We start from the raw sequence: 22,058 nt of genomic DNA, 5'->3' as shown, positions 1-22,058 counted from the left end.
GGCAATATCTAAGTATCCAATAGAACTTTAGTTTCTACTAAGAATAAAGCTTTTAGATTACCATTTAGATAAATGAACAGCATTAAAGCCAATGTCTGCAAAAAAATGAAATGTTTGCCAATATTAAAGCACATAGGTACTATTAATACAATGGCTTTTGATTCTGTAATGCCTGATTTTTGAAAAGGGTAATTTTATAATAAGTTTTCTTTGTGAAGAATATTATTCATTTGATAGACAAAGGTGTAGAAAGGATTTATTGTAATGATTTACTTACAGGTGGTATCTTTAGACCCATGGTGACATGTGTAGTATTCTAAGTAACTTTATAAATTTTTTTTTTTTTTATAAAGAGGCATGTGTTTTTTATTTATTCATTTGTTTTTGTTTATACATGCACTGGGTACAGTCAGAAGCGTGGGAGGGTGAGAGAATTCACCAGAGCCAGAGCGGGGGAGCAGAGCAGGTAGGACCGAGTACAGTAGTCGAGCTGGCTGAGTGACTCAGATACTAGCTCATCAAGTTAATATCTAGAAGCAAGCAGCGGGGCGGCAGGAGAGGTCTGCGCACCATGTGGGACCCTCCTCTGGTGGCCGGGGAGCAGCCGGGGATCGAACCGGCGCCTCAGAGGCTGCGGGCAGCTTCGCAACCCAGCGCTCAACTGCTGCGCCACCGGGGAGGCCCACTAAGTAACTTTAATGTTAACTTTTAAACATTAGGGTCAATAGCATTGTTTATAGATTAGATACTAGCGTAGCACTAGCAGAGTACAGTGATACTTTGCTAAGCTAGAGAACAAATGAATTGTGTTTTTGTTCATTTAGGGTTTGGGACCTCCAAGTCATTGCTACATACATTTTTGATCTCATCTTTGTTCATATTTATTTTTAAAGTTTTTTTTTTTTTAATAGAGGCATGTTTTTATTTATTTATTTGTTTGTTTGTTTGTTTATTCATGCACTGGGTATAGTCAGAAGCGTGGGAGGGTGAGAGAATTCACCAGAGCCAGAGCAGGGAGCAGAGCAGGCAGAAGGACCGAAGTACACTGCTGAGGGGAGCAGCGGGCAGCAGGAGAGGTCTGCGCGCCATGTGGGACCCTCCTCCGGTGGCCGGGGAGCAGCCGGGGATCGAACCGGCGCCGCAGAGGCCGCGGGCAGCTTCGCAACCCAGCGCTCAACTGCTGCGCCACCGGGGAGGCCCTTTGTTCATATTTAAAACCATGAGCAAATAGGCTCAGTATATAACTTTTTAATGTGTGTCTTTATGATAGCTCATAGTAAATGATTCATACCTAATCATCTTTCAGATTTATAACTACCTCGACAAGTATGTTGTTGGCCAGTCATTTGCTAAGAAGGTGCTTTCGGTTGCTGTGTACAATCATTATAAGAGAATATATAATAATATCCCGGCTAATCTGAGACAGCAAGCAGAGGTTGAGAAGCAGACATCATTAACACCTAGAGGTTAGTGTTTTGATAATAGACCAAAATAGATACTGTTATGATTAGAGGTAATCGTTATTTTTAACTCCTTGATTTTTTTTTTGTCTTAAAATGTTTTTAGTATAATACAGCACTTTTCAAAGAAATGGTTTTGACAGTTCATTGCAGCATTTTTTAAAAAAAGTTAATAGATGTGAATAGAAAATACAAGTGTATATTTGCTTGTAGTTAAGTATAATTTCTTAAAACTTTTGTTTTCACTTATATGTACATGAGTTCTGAGAATCAAATGTGTTTCTAACCGAAGAGTCTCAGTGAAAAATGTTGGAAAGTCACTGAGGGTGAGACATCATCTTTGAGTTGTAAACTTCAGCACAGCTAGTTTGCTAACACTGGGTCATTGTAATACTCTCTACCACTCTTGAGTTCTTCTCTTTTGGGTTCAGGATACAGAATTTCATTTGCTAAGTCAGAGATATAGAGAGTTGATAACCCTTCCTCCCTCCCTCCCTCCCTCCCCTTTTTATATAAGCACTGGGTACAGTCAGTAGCGCGGGAGGGTGAGAGAATTCACCAGAGCCAGAGCGGGGAGCAGAACAGGCAGAGTGACAAAGTACACTGCTGAGGGGAGCAGCGGCCGGCAGGGGAGGTCTGCATGCCATGTGGGACCCTGGCCCGGTGGCCAGGGATCGAACCAGCGCTGCGGAGGCTGCGGGCAGCTTCGCAACCCAACGCTCAACTGCTGTGCCACCAGGGAGGCCCAAGAAAGTTGATAACTCTTACAGAATATATCTAGCACCTCTTTGGGCTCCAGCTACCAAGTGCAAGGTTAAGGGCAAATTTGTGATTCAAAATAAAATTCCTGTCAGTGATAGATCGTAATATATTCTGTGTAATCGCCACTTACTGTGGACAATAATGTGCGGTATATTGATAGAAAGATTTTACAAAGACAATGAACAGAGTAAAATATAAATATTTTATTTTCTTTTTTATTTTATTTATTTATTTATTTATTTATACAATATTTGCTTCCCTCCACCCCCTCAGATTGAGTCCCCATAGAGTTTCCTTCCCCAAGGTACCCATGCACCATCACCACAGTCCCCTGTGCACCTCCCTCCCTCCCTCTAATCCCTCTCCCTCCTCCTCCCCTGCAGTATGTCTCTGATTTATAATTGTCTGTTTTTGCTTATTGTGTTTTGTACTGTTATTATAAAATATAAATATTTTAAGTTTTTATTTTGTTAGCAGGGAGCCCTGCTTTCTAACTTAGGCCAGCAACCTATTATTTTATGTTGTTTTAATGATTGTTTTACAGTTTGAGGGAGTTATGCTGAATATAGAACTAGAATATATTTTGATTACTGTTAGTAATCTACAAAATATGTGATTGATTCAATGAAGAGACTTGTTCACTTGTTGAACATACTGCAAAAGTTATGTAGTAGTATCAGTTACTTTATTTTTAGAAAGTGTAAGTCATAACTAATGGGAGACTTGGAACCTTCATTTTTATAAGGTCCAAATAGCACTGTCTAGTTATGAAGCAAAATGACTTTTCCTTGTTTCTTCAGTCATCAAGTCAATAGTGAAACTGTTTTAGACCCTGGACAAGCAAATGAATAAATGGTCTTGATAGTATGAGGGGTGTAAGACTCTTATTGAAAACTTATTACTACTCTTTTCTTAAAATAGATACCAAGTTTGTATTTGACAGATATGAATATTAGCAAGTGGACAGCTATCATAAGCATTTTTTTTAAAGGAAAGGTGTAGCATATAGATTCTTTTATAATATGAGAAAATGAAAAATGTTACTGTACATATTCTTTAAATATATTTGGAAAAGGGCAAGAAGTAGGATTCTTCTTGTTTGTTCCCCTAAACTAAACAAATATGTAATATTTTCATCTTCTTTCTTAGAGTTAGAAATAAGAAGACGGGAGGATGAATACAGATTTACAAGTAAGTGACTTCTCAGGTCTTCTTCTGTAATCATTCTTCCTTTTGAGATTTAATTCAGTGAAGTATGTCAGCAATAGAAATGTGTAAACGTGTATACTTGTGTATATATATTACCAAGAAAGATGTTGTGTATTATCTAAACATTTATTATACATGGTATATATAATTTTGGAACAATTTTTCATAGCTACTTTATGTAGTTTCTATGTATGTAGAATTATTTCAGGTGTTTATCTTTTCTGTTGTGATATTTCTTAAAGTATGATATAGAGATAAAAATTATTATTTATAGAATATACACATATATATTCTTTATACAGATCTTCATATTAACAGGAGTTATATTTTTTTTAAGATTTATTTACTTATGCATACAAGATCTGGGGTACAGGCCAGAGGTGTTGGGGGTGAGAGGATTCACCAGAGACAAAGTAGAGAACAGAATAGGCAGATTGACTGAAATACACTGCTGAGGTGAGCAGCGGGCAAGTGAGGAGAGATCTGCTGCGCCATGTGGGTAGCTGTCTGGCCGGGGATCGAACTCTTGCTGTAGTGGCTGTGGATATCTTCATAGGTTGCGTCTTAACCCCTTGCACCACTAAGGAGGCCTATGAGTTGTATTTTTTAAAGTCTGTATTTTAGTATTTTATCTTTTTTTGGCCATAAAATTAGAGTTGACCTTCTTATAAGTGACCTTCTTATAACTGACAGAACCAAATTATCTTTTAGCTACTCTTTGTGAAACCACACTGTTTGTTTTTGGTGTTTATAAAACTCATACATAGCCTTGCAAATAATGGTTATAATTATAATAAGCCCTAACTCATTTTTTCCAACCTTGATTTCTCCTGTAAATCTCAGATGGTGTGATGAAGGGTATGGAAGGGCCTGATACATCAAGGATAGTGGCCACCCATGATCTTGCTTACAAATATATATATATATATATATTCTTCTGGAAGCGGATATACTTATTGCACAGGGGATAAAGGCTCCAGGGGTATCATGAAAAGATTCATGTGGCCTTTTGTTTCAGTAATTAAAAAATAGCGGAAGAAAGCAATAGATAACACTATCAACATTTCTCACTGATTAGTTTGGTACTTTTACATTTGCTTTTCAGCCAAACAATATTACATATCTATTTGAAGTGTGCTCTATATATAAGATTAGCCATGGGAAGATAAGTAGTTTACCAGCTCTGCCATGGTATTTTATGATGTGTAATAAAATTATATTATTTCTAGTTATTTTTAAATAACTAGAAAGAGTGGTTTGCTATGCATGGTAAAATTGAGAAACAACTAAGTGCAATAGAATTAGACTATATATAAGAATGTAAGGTCTAAGGGCCTCCCTAGTGGTGCAGGGGTTAAGTCTCAGCACCATCAAGGCTATCGCCAGTCACTGCAGCATGAGTTCAATCCCCAGCAAGGGAGCTCATCCACATGGTGCAGCAGACCTCACCTGTCTTGCCCACTGTTCCCCTTAGCAGCATATTTCAGTAGATCTGCCTGTTTTGCTCCCCACTCTGTCTCTGGTGAATCCTTTTACCCCCCCACACCCCAGCTCTTGTATGCATAAATAAATAAATCTTTAAAAAAAGAGAAAATAATGTAAGATCTAAGTAATATTTAGTTTTAGGTATATGAATTTATTACTTTATATCCAAAAATATAAGCAAATATGCTGCCTACATTATATTCATAAATTTGGGCAGATGGCTAGTGAAACTAGTATGAATTAGTAAAGAAAAATCTATAGTGAATATTTTGAAAGAAATATATATGTAGTGATTTAATGTAACTTAAATGTTACCAAGTATTTTTAAATTTAGATAAAAGCTATTTATATTTCTATAAATTGATTTGGAAATTTAATATTTTGAAAACATAAATAGAATTTATTATTTTTTTTATTTTTTATTTTTTTTTTTTATAAATTTTATTGTTATATTCCCCATACAATTGCAGCCCCCCCATTCTGACCCCAATCCCTCCCCTCCCGCCCCGCCCCCCTAAAAGTGTCTCTGGTTCATAGTTTTTTGTTGATTTTGATTTTCATTTTCTTATAGTTATTCATTTTCCTGGTCCCTTATTTAAGTTTTCTAGATTCCTACTATGAGTGAGACCATCCGGTATTTTTCTTTTTCTTTTTGGCTTATTTCGCTGAGCATGATCCCTTCCAGCGCCATCCATGTTGCTGCAAATTGCATGTGTTTATCTTTTTTGAATGCTGAGTAATATTCCATGGTATATATGTACCACATCTTCTTGATCCAGTCATCTATTTTTGGGCATTTGGGTTGTTTCCAAAGCTTAGCTATTGTAAACAGTGCTGCTATAAACATAGGGGTGCAGGTGTTCTTTGGAATTGATGTTTCTGTGTCCTTTGGGTAAATACCTAGGAGTGGAATTGCTGGATCATATGGAAGCTCTATGTTTAGTAGGTCCAGAAATCTCCACACAGCTCTCCATAGTGGTTGGACCAGTTTGCACTCCCACCAACAGTGCAGAAGAGTTCCTTTTTCTCCACACCCTCGCCAGCATTTGTTGTTGCTAGTTTTTTTAATATGTGCCATTCTCACTGGTGTAAGATGGTATCTCATGGTAGTTTTGATTTGCATTTCCCTGATGGCAAGTGATGTTGAACATTTTTTCATATGCCTGTTGGCCATTTGCATTTCCTCTTCAGAGAAGTTTCTTTTTAGCTCTTCTGCCCATTTTTTGACAGGATTATTTTCTTTGTTGTTGTTGAGTCTCATCAGCTCTTTGCAGATTTTTGTGATCAGTCCTTTATCATTAGTGTTGTGTGCAAAAATTTTCTCCCAGTTGGTGGGGTTTCTCTTTGTTTTTGTTATTGTCTCTTTTGCTGTGCAGAAGCTCTTTAATTTGATGTAGTCCCAGCTGTTTATCTTTGCCTTCACTATCACTGCTTTGGGTGATGTGTCTGTAAAGATGTCTTTGATGTGCAGATCACGTAGTGTTTCGCCTATATTTCCTTCTATATATTTTATGGTTTCAGGTCTTATGTCTAGTTCTTTAATCCATTTTGAGTTGATTTTTGTGTATGGTGTGAGGTAGTGGTCAAGCTTCATTCTTTTGCATGTAGCGACCCAGTTTTCCCAGCACCATTTATTGAACAAACTTTCTTTGCTCCAATGCATAGTCTTTGCTCCTTTGTCAAACATTAGTTGACCATAAATCTGTGGGTTTATTTCTGGATTTTCTATTCGATTCCATTGGTCTGTATGTCTGTTCTTGTTCCAATACCATGCAGTTTTGATGATTATGGCTTTGTAGTATAGTTTGAAGTCTGGGAGTGTAATGCCTCCATTCCCTTCTTTTTTTTTCAGGAGAGCTTTGGCTATTCGGGGTTTTTTGTGATTCCATATGAATTTCATCAATAATTGTTCTATTTCTTTGAAGAATGACATTGAAATTTTGATTGGAATAGCATTGAATCTGTATATTGCTTTTGGAAGGATGGCCATTTTAATAATGTTTATTCTTCCAATCCACGAGCAGGGGATGTCTCTCCATTTCTTTGTGTCTTCTTCTATTTCTTTTAATAGTGTTTTATAGTTTTCTTTGTATAGGTCCTTTACCTCTTTTGTTAGATTTATTCCCAAATATTTGATTTTTTTGTTTCAATAACAAAAGGGATGGTTTTTTTGATTTCTTCTTCTTCAGATTTATTGTTTGTGTATAGGAAGGCTACTGACTTTTGCATGTTGATTTTGTATCCTGCCACTTTACTGAACTGATTGATGAGTTGAATTAGCTTTTCTGTGGAGTTTTTGGGGTTCTCTATGTATAATATCATATCGTCTGCAAATAGTGATAGTTTGACTTCTTCTTTTCCTATTTGGATTCCTTGGATGTCTTTCTCTTGTCTTATTGCCCTGGATAGGACTTCCAGTATTATATTGAAAAGCAGTGGTGAGAGTGGACATCCTTGTCTTGTTCCAGATCTTAATGGAATTGCTTTCAGCTTTTCACCATTGAGAATGATACTGGCTGTTGGCTTGTCATAGATGGCCTTTATGATGTTGAGGTATGTTCCTTGTATCCCAAGAATTTCAAGGGCTTTTATCATGAATGGGTGTTGCACTTTGTCGAAAGCTTTCTCGGCATCTATTGATATTATCATATGGTTTTTATATTTCTTTTTGTTGATGTGTTGGATAACGTTGATTGATTTTCGGATGTTAAACCATCCTTGTGCCCCTGGAATGAATCCTACTTGGTCGTGGTGAATTATCTTATGGATACATTGTTGGATTCTGATGGCTAAAATTTTATTGAGGATTTTTGCATCAGTGTTCATTAGGGAGATTGGCCTGTAGTTTTCCTTTTTTGTGTTGTCCTTGTTCGGTTTTGGTATTAGTGTAATGTTGGCTTCATAGAACGTGTTTGGTATTGTCCCTTCCTTCTCAATTTTTTGGAAGAGTTTGTGAAGGATAGGCACTAATTCGTCTCTGAATGTTTGGTAGAATTCATTTGTAAATCCATCAGGTCCTGGGCTTTTGTTTTTGGGGAGGTTTTTGATTACCATTTCAATTTCGCTAATTGTAATTGGTCTGTTTAGGTGTTCTATTTCTTCTTTATCTAGCTTTGGGTGATTGTAGGGTTGTAGGAATTTGTCCATCTCCTCTAGATTATTAAACTTGTTTCCATATAACTGTTCATAGTAGTTACTGATTATTCTTTTGATTTCTGCTGTGTCCGTTGTGATTTCTCCTCTTTCATTGATGATCCTGTTTATTTGTGCTTTCTCCCTTTTTTCCTTTGTGAGCCTGGCTAGGGGTTTGTCTATTTTATTGATTTTTTCAAAGAACCAGCTCTTGGTTTCATTGATCTTTTGGATTGTTTTTTTAGTTTCAATTTCATTTATTTCTGCTTTGGTTTTTATTATTTCTTTTCTTCTACTGGTTTTGGGGTTTTTTTGTTGTTCTTTTTCTAGATCTTTGAGCTTCGAGATTAGGTTGTTTCTTTGAGTTCTTTCTTGTTTCTTGATGTGAGCTTCTATTGCTATATATTTTCCTCTTATTACTGCTTTTGCTGCATCCCATACATTTAGGATATTGGTGTCCTCCTTGTCGTTCAATTCAAAAAATTTTTTAATTTCTTCTTTGATCTCCTCATTAGTCCAGTGGTCTTCCAGTAGTGTGGTTTTTAATCTCCATGAGGTAGGAAAGTTCCTTGCCTTCTTTTTATGGTTTATTCCTAGTTTGATGCCTTCATGGTCAGAAAAGATGGTTGATATGATTTCAATCTTGGTGTATCTGTTGATGTTTGTCTTGTGCCCCAGTATGTGATCGATCCTGGAGAATGATCCGTGTGCGCTTGAGAAAAATGTGTACTCCGTTTTTTTGGGGTTTAGTGTTCTATAGATGTCTGTTAAGCCCAATTGCTCTAGGTCCTTATTTAGAGCTGTGGTTTCTTTACTTATTTTTTGTCTTGTTGATCTATCCATTGTTGATAGTGGTGTGTTGAAGTCTCCCACTACGTATGTGTTTTCTCTGATGTCTGTTTTCAGAGAGGACAACAGTTGTCTGATATATTTTGGTGCTCCTTCGTTTGGTGAGTATATGTTAATGAGTGTTATTTCTTCTTGAAGTATTGTCCCCTTGATCATAATGTAGTGACCATTGGGGTCTCTTTTTATCTTTTTGAGTTTGAAATCTGTTTTATCTGATATAAGTATAGCTGTTCCTGCTTTCTTTTTTGGTCCATTTGCTTGTAGGATTGTTTTCCATCCTTTAACTTTGAGCCTATTTTTATCTTTTGTAGCTAAATGTGTTTCCTGGAGACAGCAAAAGGTTGGGTTTTGTTTCTTAATCCAGGCTGCAACTCTGTGTCTTTTTATTGAAGAGTTTAGTCCATTTACATTTAGAGTTAATATTGATATGTTAACATCTGTATTTGCCATTGTGTTTGTCTTTCCTTTGATTTTATTTATTTATTCTTTTAATAACTTTTTTTTTTTTTTTTGGCCTTCTTTCATTGTTATTCGTCCCTCTGAAGTTCTGGCTTTAGGACTCCTTGTAGTATTTTTTGGAGTGGGGGTTTAGTTGCAATGAAATTCCGGAGTTTCTGTTTGTCTGGGAAGGTCCATATTCTTTCTTCAAAGAGGAAGGAGAGCTTTGCGGGATAGAGTATTCTTGGTTGGCATCTGTTTTCTTGGAGTCTGTTGACTATGTCCCTCCACTCTCTCCTTGCCCGTAGTGTTTCTTCGGAGAAGTCTGATGTCAGCCTGATTGGCTTTCCTTTGAATGTTATCTGTTTCTTCCCTCTTGCCAGCTTCATTATTTTTTCCTTGTCCTGGATTCTTGGGAGCTTTACTATTATGTGTCTTGCTGTATTTTTTCTTTCGTCGTGGAAGTTTGGTGTTCTTCTTGCTTCTTGTATATCAATTTTCAGCTCCTTCTTCACATTTGGGAAGTTCTCTTCAATTATCTCTTTGAATATTTTCTCTGTTCCTACTTCTCTCTCCTCTCCTTCTGGTATTCCTATAACTCTTATATTTCCTTTCCTCATGGAGTCAGATAGTTCCCGAAGTCTTTCTTCATTCTTTTTCCTTCGTACTTCTCTTTCCTTTTCTGTTTTGGTTCTTTTTATTTCTGTGTCTTCAAGAGCACTTATTCGTTCTTCCATTTCATCAATTCTGCTTTCATTGCTTTTCCCAGAATTCTTTAGTTCTTCCACTAATTCTTTGATCTCCTGCATTTCTTTTACTTCCCTCTTTAGGGACTCAATTTCATTCTTCTGATCGTTGATTATTTTTCCGTTATCATTGTTTTCCTTTATGACTTCTGTCAGTTTTTTAATCACGGCAATTTTAAATTCTCTTTCTGGAAGGCTCAGAAGTTCTTCCAAGTTACTGTCGTTGCAATCTGGGGGCTGGTTTTCTTTTTGTGGTGTGCTTTTTCTCTGGAGAGTTGCTAGGTTGCGTGTGGTTCTTCTCCTCCCTACTGTCTGTTTTCTAATTTGCCGTATGTGTTGGGACACTGTGTTGTTGGGACTGGCCGGCATCTTGGGTGGGCTTCTCTTCTCCCCTTTGGTTCCTCCAGGAGTCATCGGCAGCCTGGGCTGTGTGCGCGTCTCCCGGGGTCTTTGTTCTTCTCTTATGGCGCCCGGAGCCGTTCGCTCACCGCCGCGGCGAATCCTGCAGGGTTCGCCTCAGCTCCCGTTCAAGGGGTGTGGTGGCTGCAATAGTTCCTTTCCACTCACAGTCCCGCTTGCTGCGTCCTTTGTTCTTGTTGGCCGTTTTGGTTTGTTGTTTTCCTCCTCTCTGCGGGTAGGAGAGTGCCGCCTCTGTGGGCAGGGGAGGGGAGCAGGATTCTGCCTAGAATTTATTTTCATATACAATTTAATCTTATCCTAAAACTGTATGTTTTGAGGTATTCAAGTTAGGGCAATAGATGAAGATCATATTTAATCAAAATATTTTGAAAGTTCCTTTGGAAATCACATATTAAGATTAAATCCAAACATACTATACTTAATAGGGCTTAGGAGTTTTTTTTTTTTCTTTCATTGGTACGTAATGTTTGTCTTAAGTTGAGCACCAAATGAAATAGTTGACTTGCGTCTAAGACTATGTTATGTTTTATATATACTTAAACACTAGGAAAACAGCAACAGTAAATAAATTATAAATTTATTTATAATAAATAAATTTATAATAAATAGTAAATAAATTATAAATTTATTAAGAATTATAAATTCTTCTGTAAGCCTTATAAAATTATTTGCTGAATGCTGTTCTAAATAACATATAATAAATTATAACTTATTTAATCTTCCCAAAATCAGTTAGACTGAAACTACTGTTTTTGCTCTCATTTCACATGGCTGCATAGCTGATGAGCTCCATGCAACTAACCACTGCACTAACCTGCACACTCATAGTCCCTCTCATTATAGAGATCTGCCTTATGCAGTGAGAGATATGTGGGAACACAGAGTAATCGAAAGGACAATTTTTATGGGGTATATTTTCAGGAATGACAAGCATCATCTACTCTGTACTATTTAAGTTATTCATCCTTTTTTTCTTAAATCATTAAGTTAAATACATGTACCTTGTGACTCCACTATAGTTTATGTACTTGCCGTTTTGTTTAAACCTAATTAATTTTTCCTCCATTGGACAGACCTATACTTGAACCGAACTCCCTTCCTATGTTGTCAAAAATCCCTAACTAGATTTCCTGAAGTTAAAAAAAAAAAAACAAAAAAAAAAACACAAACACAATTACATTAGGGACAACTAGCTAACTGAACTGGTATTAAGATTGCATTTTCTTGCCTGATATGGATTGTAATGAGTCATCGCATATTGTGAATTATTCACTAGTCATTAACCCTCAAATATAGCACAACTTAATTAAATCCAAATGTTTATTAAATACCTGTTAGTTATGGTGAATTATAATAACCCTTTAGTGTGAACCTAAGGTAGCTTGAAAGTGCCACCAGATAGATTAGGAACATAAAAAGTTATGTCTGTTGGTTTGTTTATAATAACAATGCATCGAAAGTACTGATATTCTTAATCCATTTATTAAAAACAGCTTAAAATCAGGAAATAAAAACTAGTATGATAAAAGCACAGATACCATTTTCATATACCTGCTGAAAAGGAGGATATATACAAATCTGGGTAATGGAAAAGCCTGTTGGGATTCTTTCCTTCTAAAGAGTGAGAATATAAGATGTGTGTGTGTGTGTGTGTGTGTGTGTGTGTGTTTAGGGATCCAGTTGTCCTCAATACAGGAAGTAGAAAGATTTAGTTGAGATCTTATAAAATCAGAGATTCATATAGGGATAGTCTTTTTTTTTTTTAAATAATAAATTTTATTTTTATATTCCCCATACAATTGCAACCCCCCCATTTTGACCCCAGTCCCTCCCCTCCCGCCCCTCACCCCCCAAAAAGTGTCTCTGGTTCATAGTTTTTGTTGATTTTGATTTTCACTTTCTTATAGTTATTCATTTTCCTGGTCCCTTATTTAAGTTTTCTAGATTCCTGCTATGAGTGAGACCATCCGGTATTTTTCTTTTTCTTTCTGGCTTATTTCGCTGAGCATGATCCCTTCCAGCGCCATCCATGTTGCTGCAAATTGCATGTGTTTATCTTTTTTGAATGCTGAGTAATATTCCATGGTATATATGTACCACATCTTCTTGATCCAGTCATCTATTTTTGGGCATTTGGGCTGTTTCCAAAGCTTAGCTATTGTAAATAGTGCTGCTATAAACATAGGGGTGCAGGTGTTCTTTGGAATTGATGTTTCTGTGTCCTTTGGGTAAATACCTAGGAGTGGAATTGCTGGATCATATGGAAGCTCTATGTTTAATAGGTCCAGAAATCTCCACACAGCTCTCCATAGTGCTTGGACCAGTTTGCACTCCCACCAACAGTGCAGAAGAGTTCCTTTTTCTCCACACCCTCGCCAACATTTGTTGTTGCTAGTTTTTTTAATATGTGCCATTCTCACTGGTGTAAGATGGTATCTCATGGTAGTTTTGATTTGCATTTCCCTGATGACAAGTGATGTTGAACATTTTTTCATATGCCTGTTGGCCATTTGCATTTCCTCTTCAGAGAAGTTTCTTTTTAGCTCTTCTGCCCATTTTTTGACTGGATTATTTTCTTTGTTGTTGTTGAGTCTCATCAGCTCTTTGCAGATTTTTGTGATCAGTCCTTTATCATTAATGTTGTGTGCAAAAATGTTCTCCCAGTTGGTGGGGTTTCTCTTTGTTTTTGTTATTGTCTCTTTTGCTATGCAGAAGCTCTTTAATTTGATGTAGTCCCAGCTGTTTATCTTTGCCTTCACTGGGATAGTGAGTCTTAAACGTATTTGGTAAAAGCCCTGTTTCTTTTCATTTATTCTTAGAACTTCCAACCATGTGTTTGAAATAAATATTTTTTTAAAAAATGTGTGTGTGTGTGTGTGTGTGTGTTTTTACATAATTGTTCATTTTGTACAATGTTTGATTTCTCCTCTCAGGTGTAGTCCCCATAAAATTGCTACCACCAGGTCACCCGTAAACCATCACCATTGTCCCTTCTGCTCTTCCCACCCTGTTTTAATCTCTCTGCACAATGTCTCTGATTTATAGTTGCCTACTAGTTTTGTCTTTTTATTTATTATTATTTTTTTCCTGGTCCCTTATTTGGTTCCCCTGTATTCCTCCTATAAATGAAACCATTCGATATTTTTTGATGACATGTTTTATTGTAAACTTAAACACAAAGTTTATGACTTGTCCAAGATCATATATCTATTTAGAGATGGATGAACACTAAAAATTTGTCTTATAATAATAACGTTCTCCTTCCATTATATTGTCTTCCTTTGGGTGAAAGGGCATTCTTCATATAGATTTATATAAATAAGGATGGTAAAAAGAGTCCATTTCCATTGCTTGAGGTTTCCTGAATAATCATTATCTATCGTATATTTGTCATGAGAACATTTAAAGTTTTCTTCCTCTTTAAGACAGTATGTCAAACTACTTAAAATTTTAAAAATACGTGGTTGATCTTAGATACAGGGCTTTATTGGGCATTTATTCAAGTAAAATCAGATGAACTTCTAATAATTCCTTTGGCATTTTTCAGAATTGCTTCAGATAGCTGGAATCAGTCCACATGGTAATGCTTTAGGAGCATCGATGCAGCAACAAATAAATCAACAAATACCTCAGGAAAAACGAGGAGGTGAAGTATTGGATTCTTCCCATGATGATATAAAACTTGAAAAGAGTAATATTTTGCTGCTTGGACCAACTGGGTCAGGTAAATAACTTCCTGGAATAATTTACCATGTATTTCATAAAATAGAATATAAGTGATTATATAACCAATGTCTTATTGGAGGATTCTGACTCTTGAGGGAAAAAAAAAATCTAAAGTCAAAATTATGGGTATATTATCAGTGTTTCTTCATAGGCTTCAAGGTGAATTTGAAGCATTGACCTTGACCTTTAAGTCAGTCCCTAACAGCTTTACAGGAATAATAAAAAGAATGTACCATTATACCTGAGTGATAGTAGAGAAAAGGTGTAGTGTAATTTTTTATTATATACTATTCATAGTTTATTTTACATTTTGTAGATAAATTGCCTGCCAACATATTACTGGTATACTCTTTACTACTGTTTCTGTTTGTAGGTAAAACTCTGCTGGCACAAACTCTAGCTAAATGCCTTGATGTCCCTTTTGCTATCTGTGACTGTACAACTTTGACTCAGGCTGGATATGTAGGTGAAGATATTGAATCTGTGATTGCCAAACTGCTCCAAGATGCCAATTATAATGTAGAAAAAGCACAACAAGGTATGTTCTCAGCATTGCTTTTCTGTCCCCAGATGTAGTCTTTTGGGGAAGCAGTTAAATTAAGCAGTAATTTAATTCTTACTTTGAGTCGAGGAGTAATTTTTATCTGCTAAACATTTTCTAGCATACTGATTAAAGGCCATAAGTTTTCTGTGTCTTATTATCATAAAATGGGCAGTAGGGTGAAAAAAGACCAAATTACAAGCCCATTATATCCTCTACACAGTAATTGTTTTTCCTGTTCTGACTCTCCAGCAGACTCCTAAAGCTGTGGTGGTGGGTGGAGCAAGGACAAGGGTGGGAAAGAGCAGGGCGAATCTAGAAACCAATTAGCATGTTGATCATAGGACGTCAAAGATGCTACATTTTTCTTTCCCCATCTATCATCTGTCCTTGTTTACATGAAGAACTTGATAGCTTCCTATCCAAATTCTTTTAAATAAGAATATAAGTAGGAAAGGAGAAGCTTAACATTTGCTTGTACCAACACTACATATACCTCCTGCTTCTACACTATCTCAGCTTCCTAAAAAACCTGAAAACATTAATGGGGTAGATAACTTTTGTTAGAGAATTGGTTATCATACCCAAGTGATAGCCTATAAAATAAATTATAAAACATTTGCACAAAATGATGAATGGGCGAGATTAACAGTATATCTTTATAATATTAAGCCATTGCATATGTTTAAGTGTGAAAGATTGAATAACCTTGCTCTAACTACCTAGTCTTTAAAAGTTGAGGTTATCTTGTGTATATCTTTTTCATATTATAAATAGAATCCTCCTTAAATTATAGGAATTGTCTTTCTGGATGAAGTAGATAAGATTGGCAGTGTGCCAGGCATTCATCAGTTACGGGATGTAGGTGGAGAAGGCGTTCAGCAAGTAAGCAGTTGAATATTTTGTTCAAGTCCACTAAAAGGAAGGGAATACATCTACCTCCCAAATATTGTACGTTTAGTTTCACATTCAATTAGATTCTGTTTTATTTCTCCCACCCCAAATTCCACATACCGTTTTAAAGTAGATCAGCTGTTAGTAATTTTAAATACCAAATTACCTTTCTTAGGAAATTAAAAATATTTTTTAAAGAACAGAAAAAAGGAAATTTAATTTTTTTATTTTATTCCTCAAAGGCCCAGTTAAGCATTTCTGGAAGACTCTCAAACAAAGTTCTGTTTCTAACTAGACATAAAGGAATGTACATGTTTCTTACTCTTTTCACCAAGAAAATAGGATAAAAAAGATAAGCTAGTGTTTCATTCCTTGTAGAATCATAATTGAAGTCATAATGATCTATTGGCCAACTTGACATTTTACTGGTAACTAATTATGACATAAACTACAGGGTAAGGAAAATTGCTTAAGTTTTTTAACCAAGACAAAGAGTGGTACATCCACACTTAGGTGCTGGATAATTTTTTATAAAGTCATCTCAAAATATAGGTATTCTCAAAGTTTAACTTTGAGAACTTTGAGAATGCCTACACTAGGAATAGAATAGAATTTTAATTTATATGAAAGGCAAATCTTCCAAGTATTTTCAAATTTTGAGTGTTCCAATCATGGTTGGGTACTGCCTTATAGAGTCATAATTCTGTTTTTATGTCAGAATTATGTTTTTGCCATTGAAAATAACCCCTCAGGTTGACTGTTCCCTGAATGCATTAGGTGATCTGTAGCAATTTCACATGAACTCATGAGCTACTAATGTGACAGTGCATTACATTGTCCTGTTAGTTGTAGAGATGTGGACCTTTTCTTTGTTGTGCTCATTGACCATCCCACATATTATTTTCCCCACACCATTATCTAAAGTACAATAAATAATACACTTATATAATTATGCTGTAAATGATTCATTCTTTAGGGCTTATTAAAACTATTAGAAGGCACAATAGTCAACGTTCCAGAAAAGAATTCACGCAAGCTACGTGGAGAAACAGTGCAAGTTGATACAACAAACATCCTGTTTGTTGCGTCTGGTGCTTTCAATGGTTTAGACAGAATCATCAGCAGGAGAAAAAATGAAAAGGTAAGTTTTTCTGAGAAGTTACTGGGATAGAGAGCATTTGACATTAGAGGATGGACTGTTTTATTATCATTATCTGTTGGTTGTCAGTTGTGGATTTTTGAGTTAGATTTTCTTAGGTCATACCAGAAATATATTCCTGAATATTTTCTAAATTTCAAGTAGTGAATTGGAAGATTTCTAATTATCATCTATATATAGGCATTTTTTTGATGTAATTGATAATTTAAATTTTATATTTCATATAAAAGTTACTTTATTATTTGAGGTAACTGCTATATCTATAACATTTCTATTCATTTTTCTTGCCCAGTTTACTGAAGCTAAATAAAAGGGTTAAGTCTGTGGCCCATGCCTATGGAGTCTCTCGTAAGATTACTGCTGACATTCACAAATGGAGGGAAGCAATTTGTAGACTGAGAAAAGGGCTGTTGATCCCACCTAGTTTTATAGGTGTTTCTTGAACATTCTTAAAAGCAATGACTTTAATTGGAACTTATTTCTTCATAGCCTCAACATACTTGCCCATTATCTATTTGTTATTTATTATAATAAAATGTAATGTCACGTAGAGGTAAGAATCCCAAAATACACCTGTATTTTCCATGTTTGTGTTTTACATAACAGCTAACCATAAACAATTACTTTTATGAAACACGTAATATCCTACCTATCTGACTCTACCATATATCACCTCTGCTAAATTTTTGCTTTAAGTTTCCTTGGCCTTATACTAGTTTAAGTAGCAGGTTAGTAGTAGAGACAGAATGATATTGGTAGTGAGATGATTGTGATAATTCTTTTGCATAGCCTAGATTAAAAAAATACTTATGCAACTACCAAGCCACTTAATGCTATTATCCCTTAGTGCCAGACCTTATTCAGCATGGGTCAGGTTAGGATTTTATTTTTTATAATTTGTTTTTGTTACATAAATTCTACATAATTAGCCTAACAAATTAGAAAGAAGAAATAATTTCTTGTGTATATGAGAGAGGAATATGACTTTATATTTCATATTCTGTAATCTAAGGCAGAGGTCATAATCTGATATTGATTTGTAACTAGTAGACCTAAAAAGAATTTTAAACTAGAAACATGTAGGGAAGAACAGTTAAAAATAAAGAGCTCAGAAACATGTAGAAAGAAGGTTTACATCATAGTTCTTAATTAGAAATTAAGTCACTTCATTAGCTTTGAACTGCTTAATGAAAAATAGGGAGAAATCATGAGTTAAAGTTCTGACTACTTGAAAGACGAAATGTATAAGGTTTCAGGGGAGATAGAGATTAAAAGAGTGTCACAATGATCTTTCTGAAAAGAAGATAGATAAAAAGAGAGTCATTGGCAGAGATTTCTAGAGGATTAACCACATCTTTGTGGTTATTGTTATTGTCAACCCTTTCTGAAAATCAGGGGTGTGATATTTAATAGTATTACTCTATTCTAAACGTATAATACTGCTTGCAATCCTCAGTTTCATTTCTCTTGTCTTTGCTCATGCCCTCTCCTACCTCAACCTAATTGGCAAATACATGTTCAGGTTGCCTCAGTCTGTCAAATGGTCATGCATTTCTTCTGTGAAGGCATTCCTGACTATCTCCTACCCTCCCTGTCTATTACATGCCTTTTTCTTCCTGTTGGCTGTCACAGTTTTCCTGTACAGCCTGATACTTTAATGTCTTCATGTGTTCAATCTCTAAATGAGCACCTTTAGGATAAGCGTTTGTATCCCAGTGTCTGAAATAATGCTTAATGAATGTTTATATATGTAATATGTATATATATATTTATTACTGTGTATGCTTATATATAATAAATGTTTCTTGATATTAGCTAAAGCAAGATCCATACATCTTAAAAACCCAGCCTTGTGCAGCAAAGTTAGCATTCTTGTTTCATGTCATACTAGTATATTCTTTATTAAATCTAAATTATTCTAACAAAGTTTGATGTATGCAGCCCCATACTTTAATAGAATGCTTAACTGTGGTTTAAGATACTTGTGGAAAATCTCCTTTTATAGTGGTTGTTATCCATTCTGAAAGCAGATAGTCCAAATCCTGGCTTTACCACTTGCAGCAGTGAGCGCTTGTTCAGGTACTTAACATCTCTAAGCCCATTTCTTCATTTATAAAATGTGAATAATGATAGCACTTCTGTTACAAATACCGCATGAGACATGCATGAAAAGTACTTAGTACAAAGCTACTTCATTCTATTATTTATAATATCAATCATTTCTTTGGCAGTATCTTGGATTTGGAACACCATCTAATCTGGGAAAAGGCAGAAGGGCTGCAGCTGCTGCAGACCTGGCCAATCGAAGTGGAGAATCAAATACTCACCAAGATATTGAAGAAAAAGATCGACTATTACGTCACGTGGAAGCTAGAGATCTCATTGAATTTGGCATGATTCCTGAGTTTGTGGGACGGTTGCCTGTGGTAGTTCCTTTGCATAGCCTCGATGAAAAAACACTTGTACAAATACTAACTGAGCCACGTAATGCTGTTATTCCTCAGTACCAGGCTTTATTCAGCATGGACAAGGTTAGATTTTAATTTTTCATCCTTAGTTAATTTATGATAGTTTTTTAGTGATTGTAATTGTATAAATTAGCATAACAAGTTAAAAAGCAATAATGCTCACCTGGAATACCTGCCTATTCTTTGCTAAATGTGGATCTAGGAATCAAGGAAGGAACATTGTCCTGCTTTAAACTTAGATTTTTTTTTTTTTTCTTAATTGAGATCATCATTATAGCAACAAAGCTCAAGGATCTAGAGAAAGAAATTATGCCAGCAATGTGTCCCCAGCTCCTCAAGCCAGACACACAGGATTATCTTTTCAGCCAAGATACTGTAAATGCTTTGTTGTGATAGACTGTGTATATGTTTATATACTTTTGCTTAACTTTTATTAGCTCCCATATCTGCTCTGCAGCTGGACACTTGGAGGTCACCCAAGTCCATACAGTTAATCAGATAGCAAATGTTTTGGGTTATATGAACTTAATGTCTCTGTCAATAGTCTCATTTCTGTTGCCGCTATATCAAGTCAAACTGCTATCATTCTTTACTTTGACCCCTGAATTGGTTCTCAGTCAGACTGTCTCAAGTTTGACTCTGATCACCAGTACCAAAATATCTATCTTCCATTTCCAGAATGGATCTCTTTTAAATTACTGAGCACAGGGCTTCCCCGGTGGCGCAGCGGTTGAGCGCTGGGTTGCGAAGCTGCCTGCGGCCTCTGCTGCGCCGGTTCAATCCCCGGCTGCTCCCCGGCCACCGGAGGAGGGTCCCACATGGTGCGCAGACCTCTCCTGCCGCCCGCTGCTCCCCTCAGCAGTGTACTTCAGTCCTTCTGCCTGCTCTGCTCCCCACTCTGGCTCTGGTGAATTCTCTCACCCTCCCGCGCTTCTGACTGTACCCAGTGCATGTATAAACAAACAAACAAACAAATAAATAAACATGCCTCTATTAAAAAATAAATAAATAAATAAATTACTGAGCACAGTGCCCAGCAAATAAATATTGAGTTCTTAATAAGTATTAATTGAATGAATAAACACAAAGCTAATTATTACTTCCCTCCATAAAGTCCTTCAGTGGTCCCCAAGTCTTATTAAAATGCTCCCATTTTGATGCTCCCTTAGCACTGTGAATACGCAGTGCTAAATGCAGATTTGCTAATTTGTCACCACCCCTCGAGGGCAAAGGTGGTATCAACTCATCATTCAGTCTTTAATATGTAAACACTTAAGGTTCAGTAAATGTTGAGTTAACATATAAAATCCATGTTAATCTAGAAAATCTCTGAGGACTAAGGACAAATTTGTGATTCTTAATACTGATAGTTTCTCATAGGTTAGTTGATTGGAAGTGCTTCTTGAGGGCAAAATTCTAATGCACCATGAGAAATAATTACCTCACTTAAATTTTATTTTTTCTAGAGGTAGACGTTAGAGTTAATACCAAGAGCTTATAAAATCTTATGTTCCAAAGTATTTTGATATTTTTTGTATATTAAGTTCTCAATAATTTGAATTTCACTAGTTTGAAATTTGTGCTAATTTAGAAAGACTTGTTTAAAGTTTTGCCTTTGGTCTAGAGGATGAGAGGGTTAATAACATTCTTTAAAATGGGATTATAGGTCCCAGTGGATATTTCTCTAGGAAGGAGGTGATATTCTAACCAGTTAGGATCTGTTTCTAAGTATTAGTTAATCAGTATACTTGACCCTTTGGTGGAAGAAATTTCTTTATCTGTAAAGTCAGGACATTGGACCACTAATGGTGTTAGGCAGTAATTGCTAATAGGTCAAATGCTGTATTAGGAAAATATCATCAATTATTACCCTAAATTCTCATTTCTTTTAAATCTATTTGTAGTGTGAACTGAATGTTACTGAGGATGCTTTGAAAGCTATAGCCAGATTGGCACTAGAACGAAAAACAGGTGCACGAGGCCTTCGGTCAATAATGGTAAGTTGGTATTATTACATAAAAACTAAATTATTGTTGTGTCTGACTTTTGAGACTATCAAGCCTTCCTGTTTTTGTTTTGGAAATAAATCCAGAAGATGAGCTTAATATTTCATAGGTTTTTAATGTCACTGTAGATTGTGTTTTATTTCTTTCGAAAAAAGGAATATTAAGATGTAACAAATGATGTGTACATAATACAATTAATGAAATAGAGAAAATCAATATCATGTGAAGGAAAATTTCAGGAAATTCTACAAGGGCCTTAATCTGACTAAGTACCCAGAGCCTCTTCTCAGACCATTGACATCTTCATTCTGGCTTGTTTGTTTGAAATTAGAGATACTATGACATTTTACTCCTAAATTCTACAATATGTATAAACTCACTATTTTTATTTTCATGAAAATCCTAGAGACTCAACCTATTTTCAGCTACTACCTATTATCTTCCTGAGATTTCCTGTCCCCTTTCCTCCCAAACCCCACCGGGTCTGGCGGCACAGTGGGTTTTTGTTTTCCTATGTGTTCCCAAAGGAAGCACATTTTTTTGGCCTCCCTGGTGGTGCAAGGGGTTAAGACATAGCACTGTGAAGCTATCCACAGTCACTGCAGCATGAGTTCAATCCCCTGCCAGGGAGGTGACCCACATGGCGCAGCAGACCTCTCCTGACTTGTCCACTGCTCCCCTCAGCAGTGTATTTCTGTCAATCTGCCTGTTCTGCTCCCCACTCTGTCTCTGGTGAATCCTCTCACCCCCCCTTCTGGCCTGT

The 22,058-nt window shown here is 36.0% G+C and overlaps 1 protein-coding gene across 2 annotated transcripts in view; it reads left to right on the top strand.

The window, feature by feature from the left end:
* Nucleotides 1-22,058, top strand: part of CLPX (caseinolytic mitochondrial matrix peptidase chaperone subunit X) — a gene marked incomplete at both ends in the record, with an annotated part of 42,120 nt that overhangs the window by 17,983 nt on the left and 2,079 nt on the right. Inside the window, 8 exons of one of the 2 annotated variants that reach the window (XM_084239533.1) lie at nucleotides 1,307-1,466; nucleotides 3,372-3,413; nucleotides 14,049-14,225; nucleotides 14,601-14,765; nucleotides 15,565-15,653; nucleotides 16,639-16,803; nucleotides 19,053-19,352; nucleotides 21,194-21,286. In XM_084239533.1, the coding sequence (XP_084095659.1) occupies nucleotides 1,307-1,466; nucleotides 3,372-3,413; nucleotides 14,049-14,225; nucleotides 14,601-14,765; nucleotides 15,565-15,653; nucleotides 16,639-16,803; nucleotides 19,053-19,352; nucleotides 21,194-21,286 (1,191 nt within the window). The remainder of the gene's footprint in view (nucleotides 1-1,306; nucleotides 1,467-3,371; nucleotides 3,414-14,048; nucleotides 14,226-14,600; nucleotides 14,766-15,564; nucleotides 15,654-16,638; nucleotides 16,804-19,052; nucleotides 19,353-21,193; nucleotides 21,287-22,058) is intronic. The other variant, XM_084239534.1, reaches the window with a different exon arrangement.

This window comes from Talpa europaea (genome assembly GCF_964194135.1).
Source record: "Talpa europaea genome assembly, chromosome: 8".
Lineage (NCBI taxonomy): Eukaryota > Metazoa > Chordata > Mammalia > Eulipotyphla > Talpidae > Talpa > Talpa europaea.
Note: the sequence above shows the minus strand (reverse complement) of the source record. Positions and strands in the feature narration are given on the sequence as shown.